This window comes from Schistosoma mansoni, chromosome 3 (genome assembly GCF_000237925.1).
Source record: "Schistosoma mansoni strain Puerto Rico chromosome 3, complete genome".
In the NCBI taxonomy this organism is placed as follows: Eukaryota; Metazoa; Platyhelminthes; class Trematoda; order Strigeidida; family Schistosomatidae; genus Schistosoma; species Schistosoma mansoni.
In genome coordinates this window covers 11871807-11883988 of record NC_031497.1, presented here as the reverse complement: position 1 = coordinate 11883988, position 12182 = coordinate 11871807, and the positions used below count along the sequence as shown (strand labels likewise).

Genomic DNA, 12182 nt, shown 5'->3' with positions numbered 1-12182 from the left:
TCTTTTCTTTTTTTCTCTCTCAATTATATTAGATGGCACGTGAAATTAAACTGGTAACTATTTATTTGGCTTTGGGTTGTCCAGATCGTATACGTTTTGAATATCAATTCTTCTGCACTAAAGATAAAGGATCACAGAAACAATCGAGTTCATCTTACTCCGACTTACTAATATGTCCACCATTAGATCCAGATGGAGACGGTATAAGTAATGGTTTAAGGCGTCTTTTACATCTAAATGCCAGTGATTATTTACTTCATCGTGATTGGGTTGTAAGTTAACTTATTTCCATGTCCATGATGCTGTTTTTAAATATTATAACATATATCTGACTAGGTTGTATATGCTTTTTAAAAATAGATTGTCCATTTCAGCCAGCAAAACTAGTTTTATTTAGCGTCGTAAGATAATACTTCTGGTCATTCTTTTTGAATTATTTTGTGAAATAAATGAACTTGTGAAAAAAAACTATTTCGTTTCTTCACACTGTTAAGATTTTGAAAACAAATTCTTTGGTGTTTTTTGAATGGTCGGATGTCATCAATAAACTTATTAATTATAAATTGTTTTAGTTAGTTACTCATCCTCCAACCAACTAACGTATGAATTGATTTAGATTAAAGTCGTGGGTCTGTTGTAACCTATTTCATCATCTAATTTAATTCGTTTGTTTATGTTTCAATAACGTAATCTTCCATTTCAGTCTCGTCATTCCATTCGAAGCAATACACCAGTCTCTACATCTTGTCATTCTTCTCAAGCCATTCTCAGCGTTAATAATCCTACAGTTGCTACGGTCACAGCAACTCAAAGCTGCACATCAACATTATTACCAAAAACATTAACTGGAAATCATTTTTCACAGGTATCTGAATTACCTGTTATGGTTACAACTCAACAGCCTTCAATAGTGACTACCAGTATTTCAGCAAAGCTACCGACAGTTATGATGTATTCTCAGCCAAATACCATACAAGTTCTTATTAATGGACAGCCATCAATTTTTCAACTGAATCCCACCTTTTCGTCTCCAAATCCAGTTATTTCTTCATTATTAACAACAAATAGTTTAATGAGACCTCCAATAGCTTCAGTTCAAAGTCCAAAATTAGTCTTATTACAACAACCAGTTGGACAAAAAGTTAGTTCAAGTATGAAGCTTGTTTTTTAATGTGAAAGGTTAACTGAAAGAAGCCATAAATTGCATAAGTAGATTTTTACAACACAAATTGAATCCTTGTTTTGTCACTAAAATTGTGACTAACATTCGAGACGAATAAAAGAAAGTTATGGGCAGTCAAAACGTGGCATCAACCCTTGAAGTCACTAACTTCTAGTCTTAGCCATGTTTTTAGATGCAGACTACTCGGTTGGAGTCCACGCGACTATCGCAACCAGGAGTTGGAGACTCTGATTGACATGGCTCAGAATGGTATAGGTGTATAAACTCCTTGTCTTCCCGTAAACCGTGGGATTAAAATTACTTTGTACTTTTCTTTCTACGGACTAATTCTTTATCTCAGAGCGGTAAATACTTAAAAGCTCAGATTAAAATTCATACAATGTTAATTCCATATTCACTATGTTTCTATAAAGATGTGTGATCGATCACATGAATTTGTGATCCAGTGATGACCCTTCACAAAATTCTAGGGTTAACACCAAACGCGAATAAATAGATATTAGAACAATCAGCCATTGAAGAGATTTGTTTTTATTCTGTAAATTGATATTTATGTCCAAAATATTCTTACTTACACTATGCATAGGTATATGAATTGTACTTCCAAGTTTGTGGTTTATTTCAATCATAGTGATCTGTAGGAAGCATTATTGTCACAGACACTAAGTTTCCCTGAAATTCTTCCTGATTTCATTATTTGTGCACTAATATTTTCTTTTTCTAATGTACTTAGGTACAAGTGCCTATTGTTGAACGTCAGTTAGATCATGAACGACTGGTAACTTCAACTGTAGCAATAAGTCAAGGATCATATATCCCATTACTACCGAAACAATCAACTGTACCCATTCAGGTCAGTGTAAAAACATCGACACCATTAACAAGCACTTTCGTATCGTCTAGTTCTATTCATTCAACGTCCACAAGTACGGTTGAGAGTGAAAATAATTCACCTGTTACTTCATCGTTAGAATCTTTAAAGGCGTTTAATGCACGACGTCGAACTAGTATTATATCACAAGTCAACAAACGTTTAACTGAAAATTCGATTCTAACTAAAGAATTGCAATCAAAACCATCAACAATTACACCTATTTCAAATAATTTACCTCCATCGTACATCACTTCAGCGAATCCTTGTACAACTAAATCTTCAAACTCTTCAATTCAATTACTTCAGGTAAGTTTTTCTTTTGAAGTGAATTTTGTATTATATTGAAGTTTTTGGTTCCACGAAAGTGACCAGTAACTTTGAACTAATTTTAATCACGAACTGATCTTAGTTGTTAGGTAACTGTATATCAATTATTACGCCTTAGTTTTAGATTAATCACTATTAGACATCTTTAACTTGTTTGATAGTATGATATTTCGGATAACAACTAAGGCTAATATCTAGGATGCGCATCCCATTCGTAACTCCTGAATTGTCTCTATACCGTTTAACTAATCATGTATTATTACAGCTTATAATGATAAACTATTCAGTAGATGCATTGATAAGTGATCATTGTCCTCTGTGGGTTACTGCGTCACAACCCACACAGTTGAACTTCACTGATCACAGCTCCTTACTGGAACTCCGAAAATTACATCTCAAAGCCAACCACTTGTAAACATATGATAATTATCAGTATAGGGTTGTGGAGATTGTTGAATTTCATTGAAAACATGGGAGCACTTGACAGCCGTTTCATCTTAGTATGAGGCACTTCGGTAGTGCGTATCCGCAATCTCGCACGCGGGTATCGGATTCAGTACCTCCAGACTCGCACGGACGTTAAACTTGTGAACACTGAGCCGGGATCCAACGATTTCAGTGTCTTATTTCAATAAGTCTACTATATTGAGCAACCAACTTCACATTCGCGCGAGACTGGAGGTACTGAATTGTGTGGATACGCACTACCAAAGAGTCTCATACTAGGATGAAACGGTTTTCTAGTGCTTCCATGTTTTCAATAGTGGTCTAACATTGATCAGTCCATGATTTCAATGGAATTTCATTAATCTCCACAGCCCTATACTGATAAACAATTTTGACTGTATTCATCTATATTTATATACATATATTATCAAAATTACAGGCAATCGATAATCAAACTTTGACAACAATCAAAGGCGATGAAGCATCTGTTAATAATATCCATTCTAAATCAATAACACTTTCAACACCATCAAATTCTAATAATTTATGGTCATCCATTAAAGTTTCAAATAATGAACCGATAATAACAACATCAATTGTTTTCAATGATCATTTACCTCAAGTTCATAGCATATCAAGTTTATTATCATCACCAAATTTATCATCAGTACAATCTAATAATGTAATGTCATTTATTTCATTATCTAAAAATTCTTCTAATACAGATGTTAATATGGATGATTTAATGTTAGTCTCAACAGAGACAAACCAATGCTCTTTGTCATCATCATTCAGTAATGATACACTGGCATCCCTGTTAAATACATTATGTCCACGTTATCCTTTATCTTCTACTCATGATAATCAAAATATATTAACTGAATCATCTACTCGACTTACTGATAGTACTCCATCTCCATTAATTGGATTATCAACGCCAGATTTACATAAAACAACATTCTCTACACCTACAAATAATGATGTACATGTTTCACTTAAAATAGAAGAGAATGCTAAGAAATCATTTGATTTTAGGACTATTGATTCTGTTTGTAGTTATCCACCAGGTTCTCCATCGATTGGCGATATTTCATTTACTGACTCAATGGCTGGTAAGTGAAGGTTCACTCATATTAACTATGTTTGTAAAGTTTGTTTATACAAATTAACGATATATATATGACAAAAATCAGAACTTCTTTGACTGAGTTACTAAGGTTATAATTTTCTGTCAGTAAATAATCCTTCATTTGATAAAGTTTACTAGATGTCCTTAATATAAGTAGCCTAGTGGTTATGGGATTCAGTTTTATATCATTGGCTTACAGAGTTAAACTTTGTGACACCTACCCTGGTTTGATAAGTTGAGTAGTATCACTAGCCTTCCTACAGAATATCTTGTCCAAAGCTAAGTACATAAATCCGTACCTCGTAAATGAATTAGACCAAAAAATAGAACAACTACCTGATGTATTTCATTTTGATTAGGTAGAGAATGATTCTGTCATTCCAACTAAATAAATTTTTCTTATAGATGCTTTAATGATCTATTATTATCAAATATATTTTATTAAATGTTATCGATGAGATTCTCTCATTTGTACAATTTCATCTGTAATTTTTCTGGTATACGTGGTGCGATTTTACAATCTGCACTAGTTCCTGTCTTCATATCTTCAAGCGACCATTATAAGTTTTGTGAACGTCCTGACAAAGCTCTGGTTGTTTGTTTTACTATTTATTTTCGTGAAAGTTACGGTGAACTTCATTACTAGTTTGAAAAAGGTTGTTAGTTTTCTTACTTGCCATTCAGATTCCTGATATAAATTCCAAATCATTGCACCCTATCTTAATTGATATAGTAAAGGAATATAGACTAAACTTTACATATTCATGAGGAAATTATCTTTTTGTGAGCATTAATATTTATGTGTATCTCGTTTGTTCTTTGAATCTACTTTCCTCCAAGTCTGTATTTAGAAAAAATCCTATCACTATATTCTCATTTTGATTAGGATTCATTCTTACCAATGCTATTTTTTTATAAACATTATGAAAATTTGATTACTCATGTTTTATTGTAACCATAAATGAATTATTTTCAACTTCTGTCCAGGTTAACTTCTGAGCAATATTAAACCCATTTCTTATTACTGCAAGTTCCATATTAACCGTAATATTACACACATTTGTTACTTCAAAGCAAGTAGCTATTATCGCCCTCACTTGTCATCTTAGTTCATTTAAATATCTACGGATCTTTATTGGGACATTTTTATTCAACCACAGGTTTGTAAAAATGACTGAATTTATATTATTATCCCATTTTTCACATATTGTATCCACCCATAAGTTAGTATGCTTTTACTTCCACCTTTTATAACGTATGTATCTGAATCCAAAGAAAGATTTGAATTATTCCTTTTTCTGAATTGCCTACTCCATTATTGACAAAAATAACACATCACCAATTTCATTTTAAATCATAATATTTCCACGTAGAGTGTTATTGATCTCGAAGTATTTATAGATTCAAAAAGATTCCTCAGTGTATATTACATTTCTTCTTCTCCAAAATTAATAGACCCATATAAACTGTCACTCCTGCTTCGGTTTGGGCACCCGGGCAGTATCACAGCCCACACACAAATGAATGAAATGATGAACTCTACTGACGATTCTATTCCTGCTCATATTATAAGCAAGACAATTTACATTATTATTATTATTATTATTATTATTATTATTATTATTATTATTATTATTATTACTTACCATATCGCTAATTCACCCCCTTTTATCCCCAATTTGTGTAACCTTACTTCTCAACTTATGCAGCAGCTCGCTCTTGGTGGAAAATCTGTCCTATCTAAACGATCTCCAGTCACTGTCTGGTTGAAAGTGAACGCTTCCACCGATTATGAATACTGAGGCAGTCTTTCTGAAACCACGTACGCCGTTCAAGCTGGCTTCCTTCAACGTTCGCACACTAATGCAGATCGGACAACAGATAGGGCTGGCTATGTCTTTGGAAGGTCTTAATGTTGATGTTTGTTGTCTATCCGAGACCCGTATTCAAGACTCTAGTGAAGTACTACAAATCCGCTCTCCATCTGTCGCCTCGAAAAGCTTGTTCCACGTGCGCTTATCCGGGGACCCTGTGGCATCTTCGTCTGGTCTTGCTGGCGTTGGTGTCGCACTAAGCGCTAGGGCTGAGGCAGCACTAATCGATTGGATCCCCATTAACAGTCGGTTATGTGCTGTTAGATTAGAAAGTTCCATCAAAGTGAGAAGAAATCGGCGTGAGAAACGGTGTCTTTTCGTCATCTCCGCCTATGCCCCGACAGATTGCAGCCCGGATGCAATCAAGGATGAGCTTTACCATCAGTTAACAGTTCTTCTCCAGAAAGCGCGTTCGACAGATATTGTAGTACTAGCCGGAGACTTGAATGCACAGGTCGGGCGTCTAGGCACAGAAGAGAGTCGTCTAGGTGGCCGATGGGGACTTGTTGGTCGCAGGACAGATAACGGGGACCGTTTGCTGCAACTGTGCACAGACCACAACCTGTTTCTGGCCAGCACTAACTTCCGGCACAGTCATCGCCGGTGTGCCACCTGGCGTCCTCCCTCTGCATCCCAAGCCTGGACTCAGATTGATCACATCGCGATCAGCTACCGCTGGCGTGGTTGTGTAGAAGACTGCCGCTCCTTTTGGAGTACCTATCTGGAGTCTGATCATGCCCTGGTCTGCGCCAATCTCACCTTACTTTTCAGTGGCCGAAGGATTGACCACCACTAACGGATTGATATTAGTAAACTGGCTGCAACTTCTGTTGCAAGTAAGTATCGAGCGGAGCTAGCCTCTAGGCTAGCTACCACCCCACCGAAAAGTATAGATGAGCATTGGTTGCATCTTCACGACGCCATGAAAATGGCGAGTAAAGCCGCTTGCGGCTTCGCGAAACGTCCCGCTTACAAGCACTGGGTTTCTTCTGGCTCCTTACAACTGATGGAAGCCCGTCGGTCTACTCCGGGTGACCGTGAGTTTGACCACAAACGAAGGCTGTTACGTAATGAAATCGGGCAAAGCTTGCGTAAGGACCGGGAAGCCTGGTGGTCGGAGCGTGCTAATGAGATGGAAGCAGCAGCTGCATCTGGTAACTGCCGGAAGCTCTTCCAACTCATCCGAGCCACTGGCAGCAAGAAGTCCGGTGTGAGTGAAACAATCTACGAGGATGACGGGATGCCAATCACTAACATCTGTCGACGTCTTGGACGATGGGCGGAATTTTTCGAAGGGCAGTTCAACTGGCCTGCTGCTCCGGCAACATCAACCAGTTTGTCCTGCCCCCCCCATGGCCGGTGACGACTGATCCACCAAACGAGGCGGAAGTCCGCAAGGAACTCCAACTCTTGAAGCGCTACAAATCACCTGGCCCAGATGACTTACCTCCGGCTCTTTTTAAAGATGGTGGTGACTTTCTGGCTAAGGAACTGACGGTGTTGTTTGCAAAGGTTTGGGAGCAAGAAAGTGTTCCAACATCATGGAATGAGTCAATAGTCGTCCCTATCTTTAAAAAGGGTTCACGTTGTTCCTGTAATAACTATCGGGGGATAAGTCTACTTCCGATTGCGTCCAAACTATTGGCTTCTATCATTCTCCGTAGGTTGTTTAAAACCCGAGAACGATTGACTCGCGAGGAGCAGGCTGGTTTTCGTTCTGGTCGAGGATGCATTGATCACATCTTCACCCTCCGCCAAATGTTAGAACACCGTCATACTTATCGCAGGCCAACAATCGTAGTGTTTCTTGATATCAGGGTTGCCTTCGATTCGTTGGACAGGACTGTTCTCTGGGATTGTCTATTGAAGAAGGGTGTGCCTGAGAAGTTCATTAACATCTTAAAGGCCCTGTACACGAACACCTCAGGCAGAGTGAGGGCATACAACCACCTTTCTCCCTTGTTCCATTCGAGCAGTGGGGTTAGGCAGGGTTGCCCGATCTCACCATTCCTCTTCAACTTTGCCATCGACGACATCCTGGAAACAGCTCTGGTGGATGTAAGTAATGGCGGTGTGGATCTGTTGCCTGGAGAACGACTTCTCGACCTTGAGTATGCGGATGATATTGTCTTACTGTGCGATAATGCCCAAGGCATGCAATCAGCACTTAATCAGTTGGCAATCAGTGTCCGCAGGTACGGCATGTGCTTTGCACCCTCCAAGTGCAAAGTACTCCTACAAGACTGGCAGGATTCTAATCCTGTACTCACCCTGGATGGTGAGGAGATCGAAGTAGTTGAGAAGTTCGTGTATCTAGGTAGCTATATAAGTGCTGGTGGTGGCGTGAGTGATGAGATTGGTGCACGTATAATGAAAGCCAGAGCGGCTTATGCCAATCTGGGCCATCTTTGGCGCCTTCGTGATGTTAGTCTGGCTGTAAAAGGTCGGATCTACAACGCGTCGGTGAGAGCAGTTTTGCTCTATGCTTGTGAAAGCTGGCCTCTCCGAGTTGAGGATGTTAGGCGTCTCTCTGTGTCCGATCATCGTTGTCTCCGAAGGATTGCTGACATTCAGTGGCAACACCATGTTAGTAATGCAGAGGTTCGGCATCGTGTGTTCGGGCGCAGAGACGATAATTCAGTTGGTGTTACCATCTTGAAACACCGACTTCGGTGGCTTGGACATGTTTTACGAATGTCGTCCCAGAGACTTCCACGTCGTGCATTATTTGCCGACTCTGGGACTGGTTGGAAAAAGCGGAGAGGAGGTCAGTGTATGACATGGTGTCGTGGCATGAAAGAAAGCTGTAATGGGCTAGCTTCTGTTGGTCCTTCACGACTCCCTGGCTGGGGTCCGAGAGATGGTGCAACACAGTGGCTAGAGACGTTATCAGATATGGCTCAGAATAGAAGCCAGTGGCGTGCCTGCTGCAACCTTCTTTTACTTTCTACATAAAGAATGGTTCTAACTTTCCTAACTGAAAGAGTCTTCTGGTTGTACATTTCAGTCCGCCTTATCTTTTCATCCCTTCTCTTCCTACTTTCATTATTTTGTGTGGCGCATATGTACCTGGTGCCCTTTTGTACCAATATATATGTGTTTAAATAAATAAATAAATAATAAATAAATAAAACTGTCACTAATTTCATCAAGTTCCGAGACACCCCATGACTTTTGTGTTGTCTGTGAAACTGTTAATAAATCTTGAGTTGTCTATGTAAAACTTACCGTGAACTAAAATCTTTGCCCTTGTGTTCAGTAGTTTACAGTTTCGCACGTTAATTAAGGTATAATATTTTTTAAATTGGTTACTTGAGCGTTGAATCCCACCACTATATATGGTCGTAATTTTCTGATAAGTAATTCATCTCTGTAAAAGATCAATCAAATATCACTTTAAATTTAATAAGAAGCGTCATATCACAGTTGTTTACCGCTCGTTTCTTGTTATGCCCATCTACCTATAAGGAATTGTTGAATCGACACGCTCTTTTTAATTTTATTTATAATTCATTTGTAAAATATCAACTTCTTTTCTTCATCATATTCCTAATTATATTTTCTTGAAGATGGCGAAATTGGAGAAACGGATTTTCGTGGGTGTTAACGGGATATACTTAAAGTATATATTTTTAATAAGATAGCTCCATTTTCTCGATTACTCAACAAATTTATGCTCACAAGCAGTATTCCCTGTTTTCCTTAAGACCTTAGTTCTTTGTCATAAATCATTGTTTCGGAATTCGACAATCTCAGGTGTTTTTAAACTTCCTTACTTAGTTTGTTTGACGTTTATGTAATTTTTTTTTATGATAGCTGCTGTAATGGATGTACACCATATGGAGTTAGATCATTCTGATGGCGAGCAAAGTACCGATGTCCAGTCTGAATCGTTAAATCTCATATCTTCGAATCTTATTATTCAACCTGATATATATCCAATAAGGCCATCATATGAATCTGTAAGTTCTATTTTTATTTTCTGTGCATAATGATTTTTTTATAATATCCAGAGGGGTGTCCAATATTATATCTTTATAACAGAAAGCTGGAAAGCATTTCTCCTTGGCAATCTATCGACGAAATATAGAATTGTCATGATTTTATTGACTAAAAATTTTCTGTTCTGTATCTACTATTTTCGCTATGTATGTGTATGTACTAAAACAGTAGATTCATTTCCGTGACCAGTTTGCACTCATATACATCACATCACTAACTAATTAGCATTATATTTATTAGAAAGTTGTACTCATGAGAAAATGAAGCTAACCGATCAAGTGAACATAGATATATGTTCAATGCAAAACCACATTCGGAAGTGTTTAAGTTACCGTACTTTATAACAGCATATATAGAAGAAATTAACAAAAGTAGTACGATGAAACAGTAAACTTGGCAGTTCGCGAAATTAAATAATTCACAAGTTATAGATTCGGAATTTAGAAAACACAGGTTGTACGTCTACAATTATCGACTTCCTAAGTCATCCCTACTTTTATGTTTCTATTACTTTATCGACGGAGTATACGCTTATGACTCTACATCAACAGTTCTACCAATAAAACCGAATCCTACCTAAAGTAGCGACGAACAATCGCCTTAATCTGAGGTTCATAACTTCATCAGCACTCTACTCACGCTTTCTACGGTGTGGGTGGCCAGGAAAAAGTGACGGTAGCCTTGATACTTATTGTAAGTACTCTCCATCTAACTCTGTCCTTTGCAGTCCTTTTTAGATCTTCTATTTCCCGGCGTGATGTATTCTTTGGTCTTCCTCTTTTCCGCTTCCCTTCAGGAGTTCAAGCTAGGGCTTGCCTCGTGATGCAATTTGATGATTTCCTTAATGCATTTCCGATCCACTTCCAATGTCTTTTCCGAATTTCCTCTTCAGCTCAAAGCTGCTTTGTCCTCTCCCATAATAAATTGTTGCTCATGGTATCCGGCCAACGGATATTGAGTATCTTACGTAGACAATTGTTTATAGACATTTATACCTTCTTGATGATTGTTGTAGTAGTTCTCCAATTCTCAGCTCCGTGCAGTAGGACTGTCCTGACGTTCGTATTGAAGATTCTCACTTTGATATTGGTTGACAGTTGTTTTGAGTCCCTTATGTTCTTCAATTGTAGAAATGCGGTCCTTGCTTTGCCAATCCTCGCCTTTACATTTGCATCATATCGTACTTGTTCATCAATGATGCTTCCCAAGTGCGTGGATGTTTCCACCTCTTCCAGAGTTTCTCCATCAAGTATAATTGGGTTGGTGTTCTCCGTGTTGTATTTAAGGATCTTGCTTTTACCTTGGTGCATGTTGAGGCTCCCTGATGCAGAGGCTAGTGCTACATTTGCTGTCTTCGTCTGTATTTGTTCGTGTGTATGGGATAGGAGGGCTAGGTTATCTGCAAAGTCCAAATCGTCTAATTGGTTCTGAGATGTCCATTGTATTCCGTGCTTCCCTTCAGATGTCGAAGTCTTCATAATCCATTCAATCACCAGAAGAAAGAGGAGGGGGAGAGTAGACAGCCTTGTCTGACTCCGGTCCTTATTGGAAATGCATCTGTCAGCTGTCCTCCATGCACGACTCTGCACTGTAGTCAGTCGTATGAGCTCTGGATAGTGTTGACAATCTTTTCAGGAACTCCATAGTGTCGAAGAAATTTCCATGTTTCTCCTATCCACTCTGTCAAATGCCTTCTCATAGTCGATGAAGTTGATGTATAGTGACAAGTTCCACTCAATTGATTGGTCGACGATGATCCGTAGTGTCGCAATTTGGAATCCAGTCTGTTGATCTCGAAGTTCGGCGTTTACTGCGTCTTTCATCCGGTTCAGCAAAACTCTGTTGAAAACTTTTCCTGGTACTGACAGCAGTGTGATGCCTCTGTAATTATTACATTTGCTCAGATCTTCTTTCTTTGGTATCTTGATGAGCTATCCTTCTTTCCAGTCCGTTGACACTTGCTCCTCCTCCAAAATCTTCTTGAATATACGGTGAAGCATCTTTGATTTTGAAGGTTCCCGAAATCATCTCGTTCACTATGAAACCTTCATTTCTCTTGATAGCTCTATTCAGTCAGTCAGTCAGTCACAACGTAGAACTTCGTACGTACGTACATCAGTTCGAGTTGCCATACCACATTAGCACAGAGATGCAGTTGTCGATTCAAATCCCATAGTGGTAGAAGTAGTAGGAGTATAATCAGAAATCCAAAAGATTAGGGGTTTCAAGAAATTATTGAAGGAGTATAGTACAGTGAAATAAATTTGGAAAGAGAAAAAGATAAAGACATGAGGAATTCAGAAGATTAGAATTTGGTAGAACACAAAGAGTGGATGCATCTTCGCC

General features: G+C 38.4%; 1 protein-coding gene across 1 annotated transcript in view; it reads left to right on the top strand.

Annotated features, from left to right (window-relative positions):
• Smp_168340 (hypothetical protein) overlaps positions 1–12182 on the top strand; it is a gene marked incomplete at its 5' end in the record, with an annotated part of 36357 nt that overhangs the window by 21190 nt on the left and 2985 nt on the right. The window contains 5 exons of the mRNA XM_018799235.1: positions 33–272; positions 704–1141; positions 1917–2363; positions 3271–3943; positions 9651–9796. Of these exons, the coding sequence (XP_018651044.1) occupies positions 33–272; positions 704–1141; positions 1917–2363; positions 3271–3943; positions 9651–9796 (1944 nt within the window). The remainder of the gene's footprint in view (positions 1–32; positions 273–703; positions 1142–1916; positions 2364–3270; positions 3944–9650; positions 9797–12182) is intronic.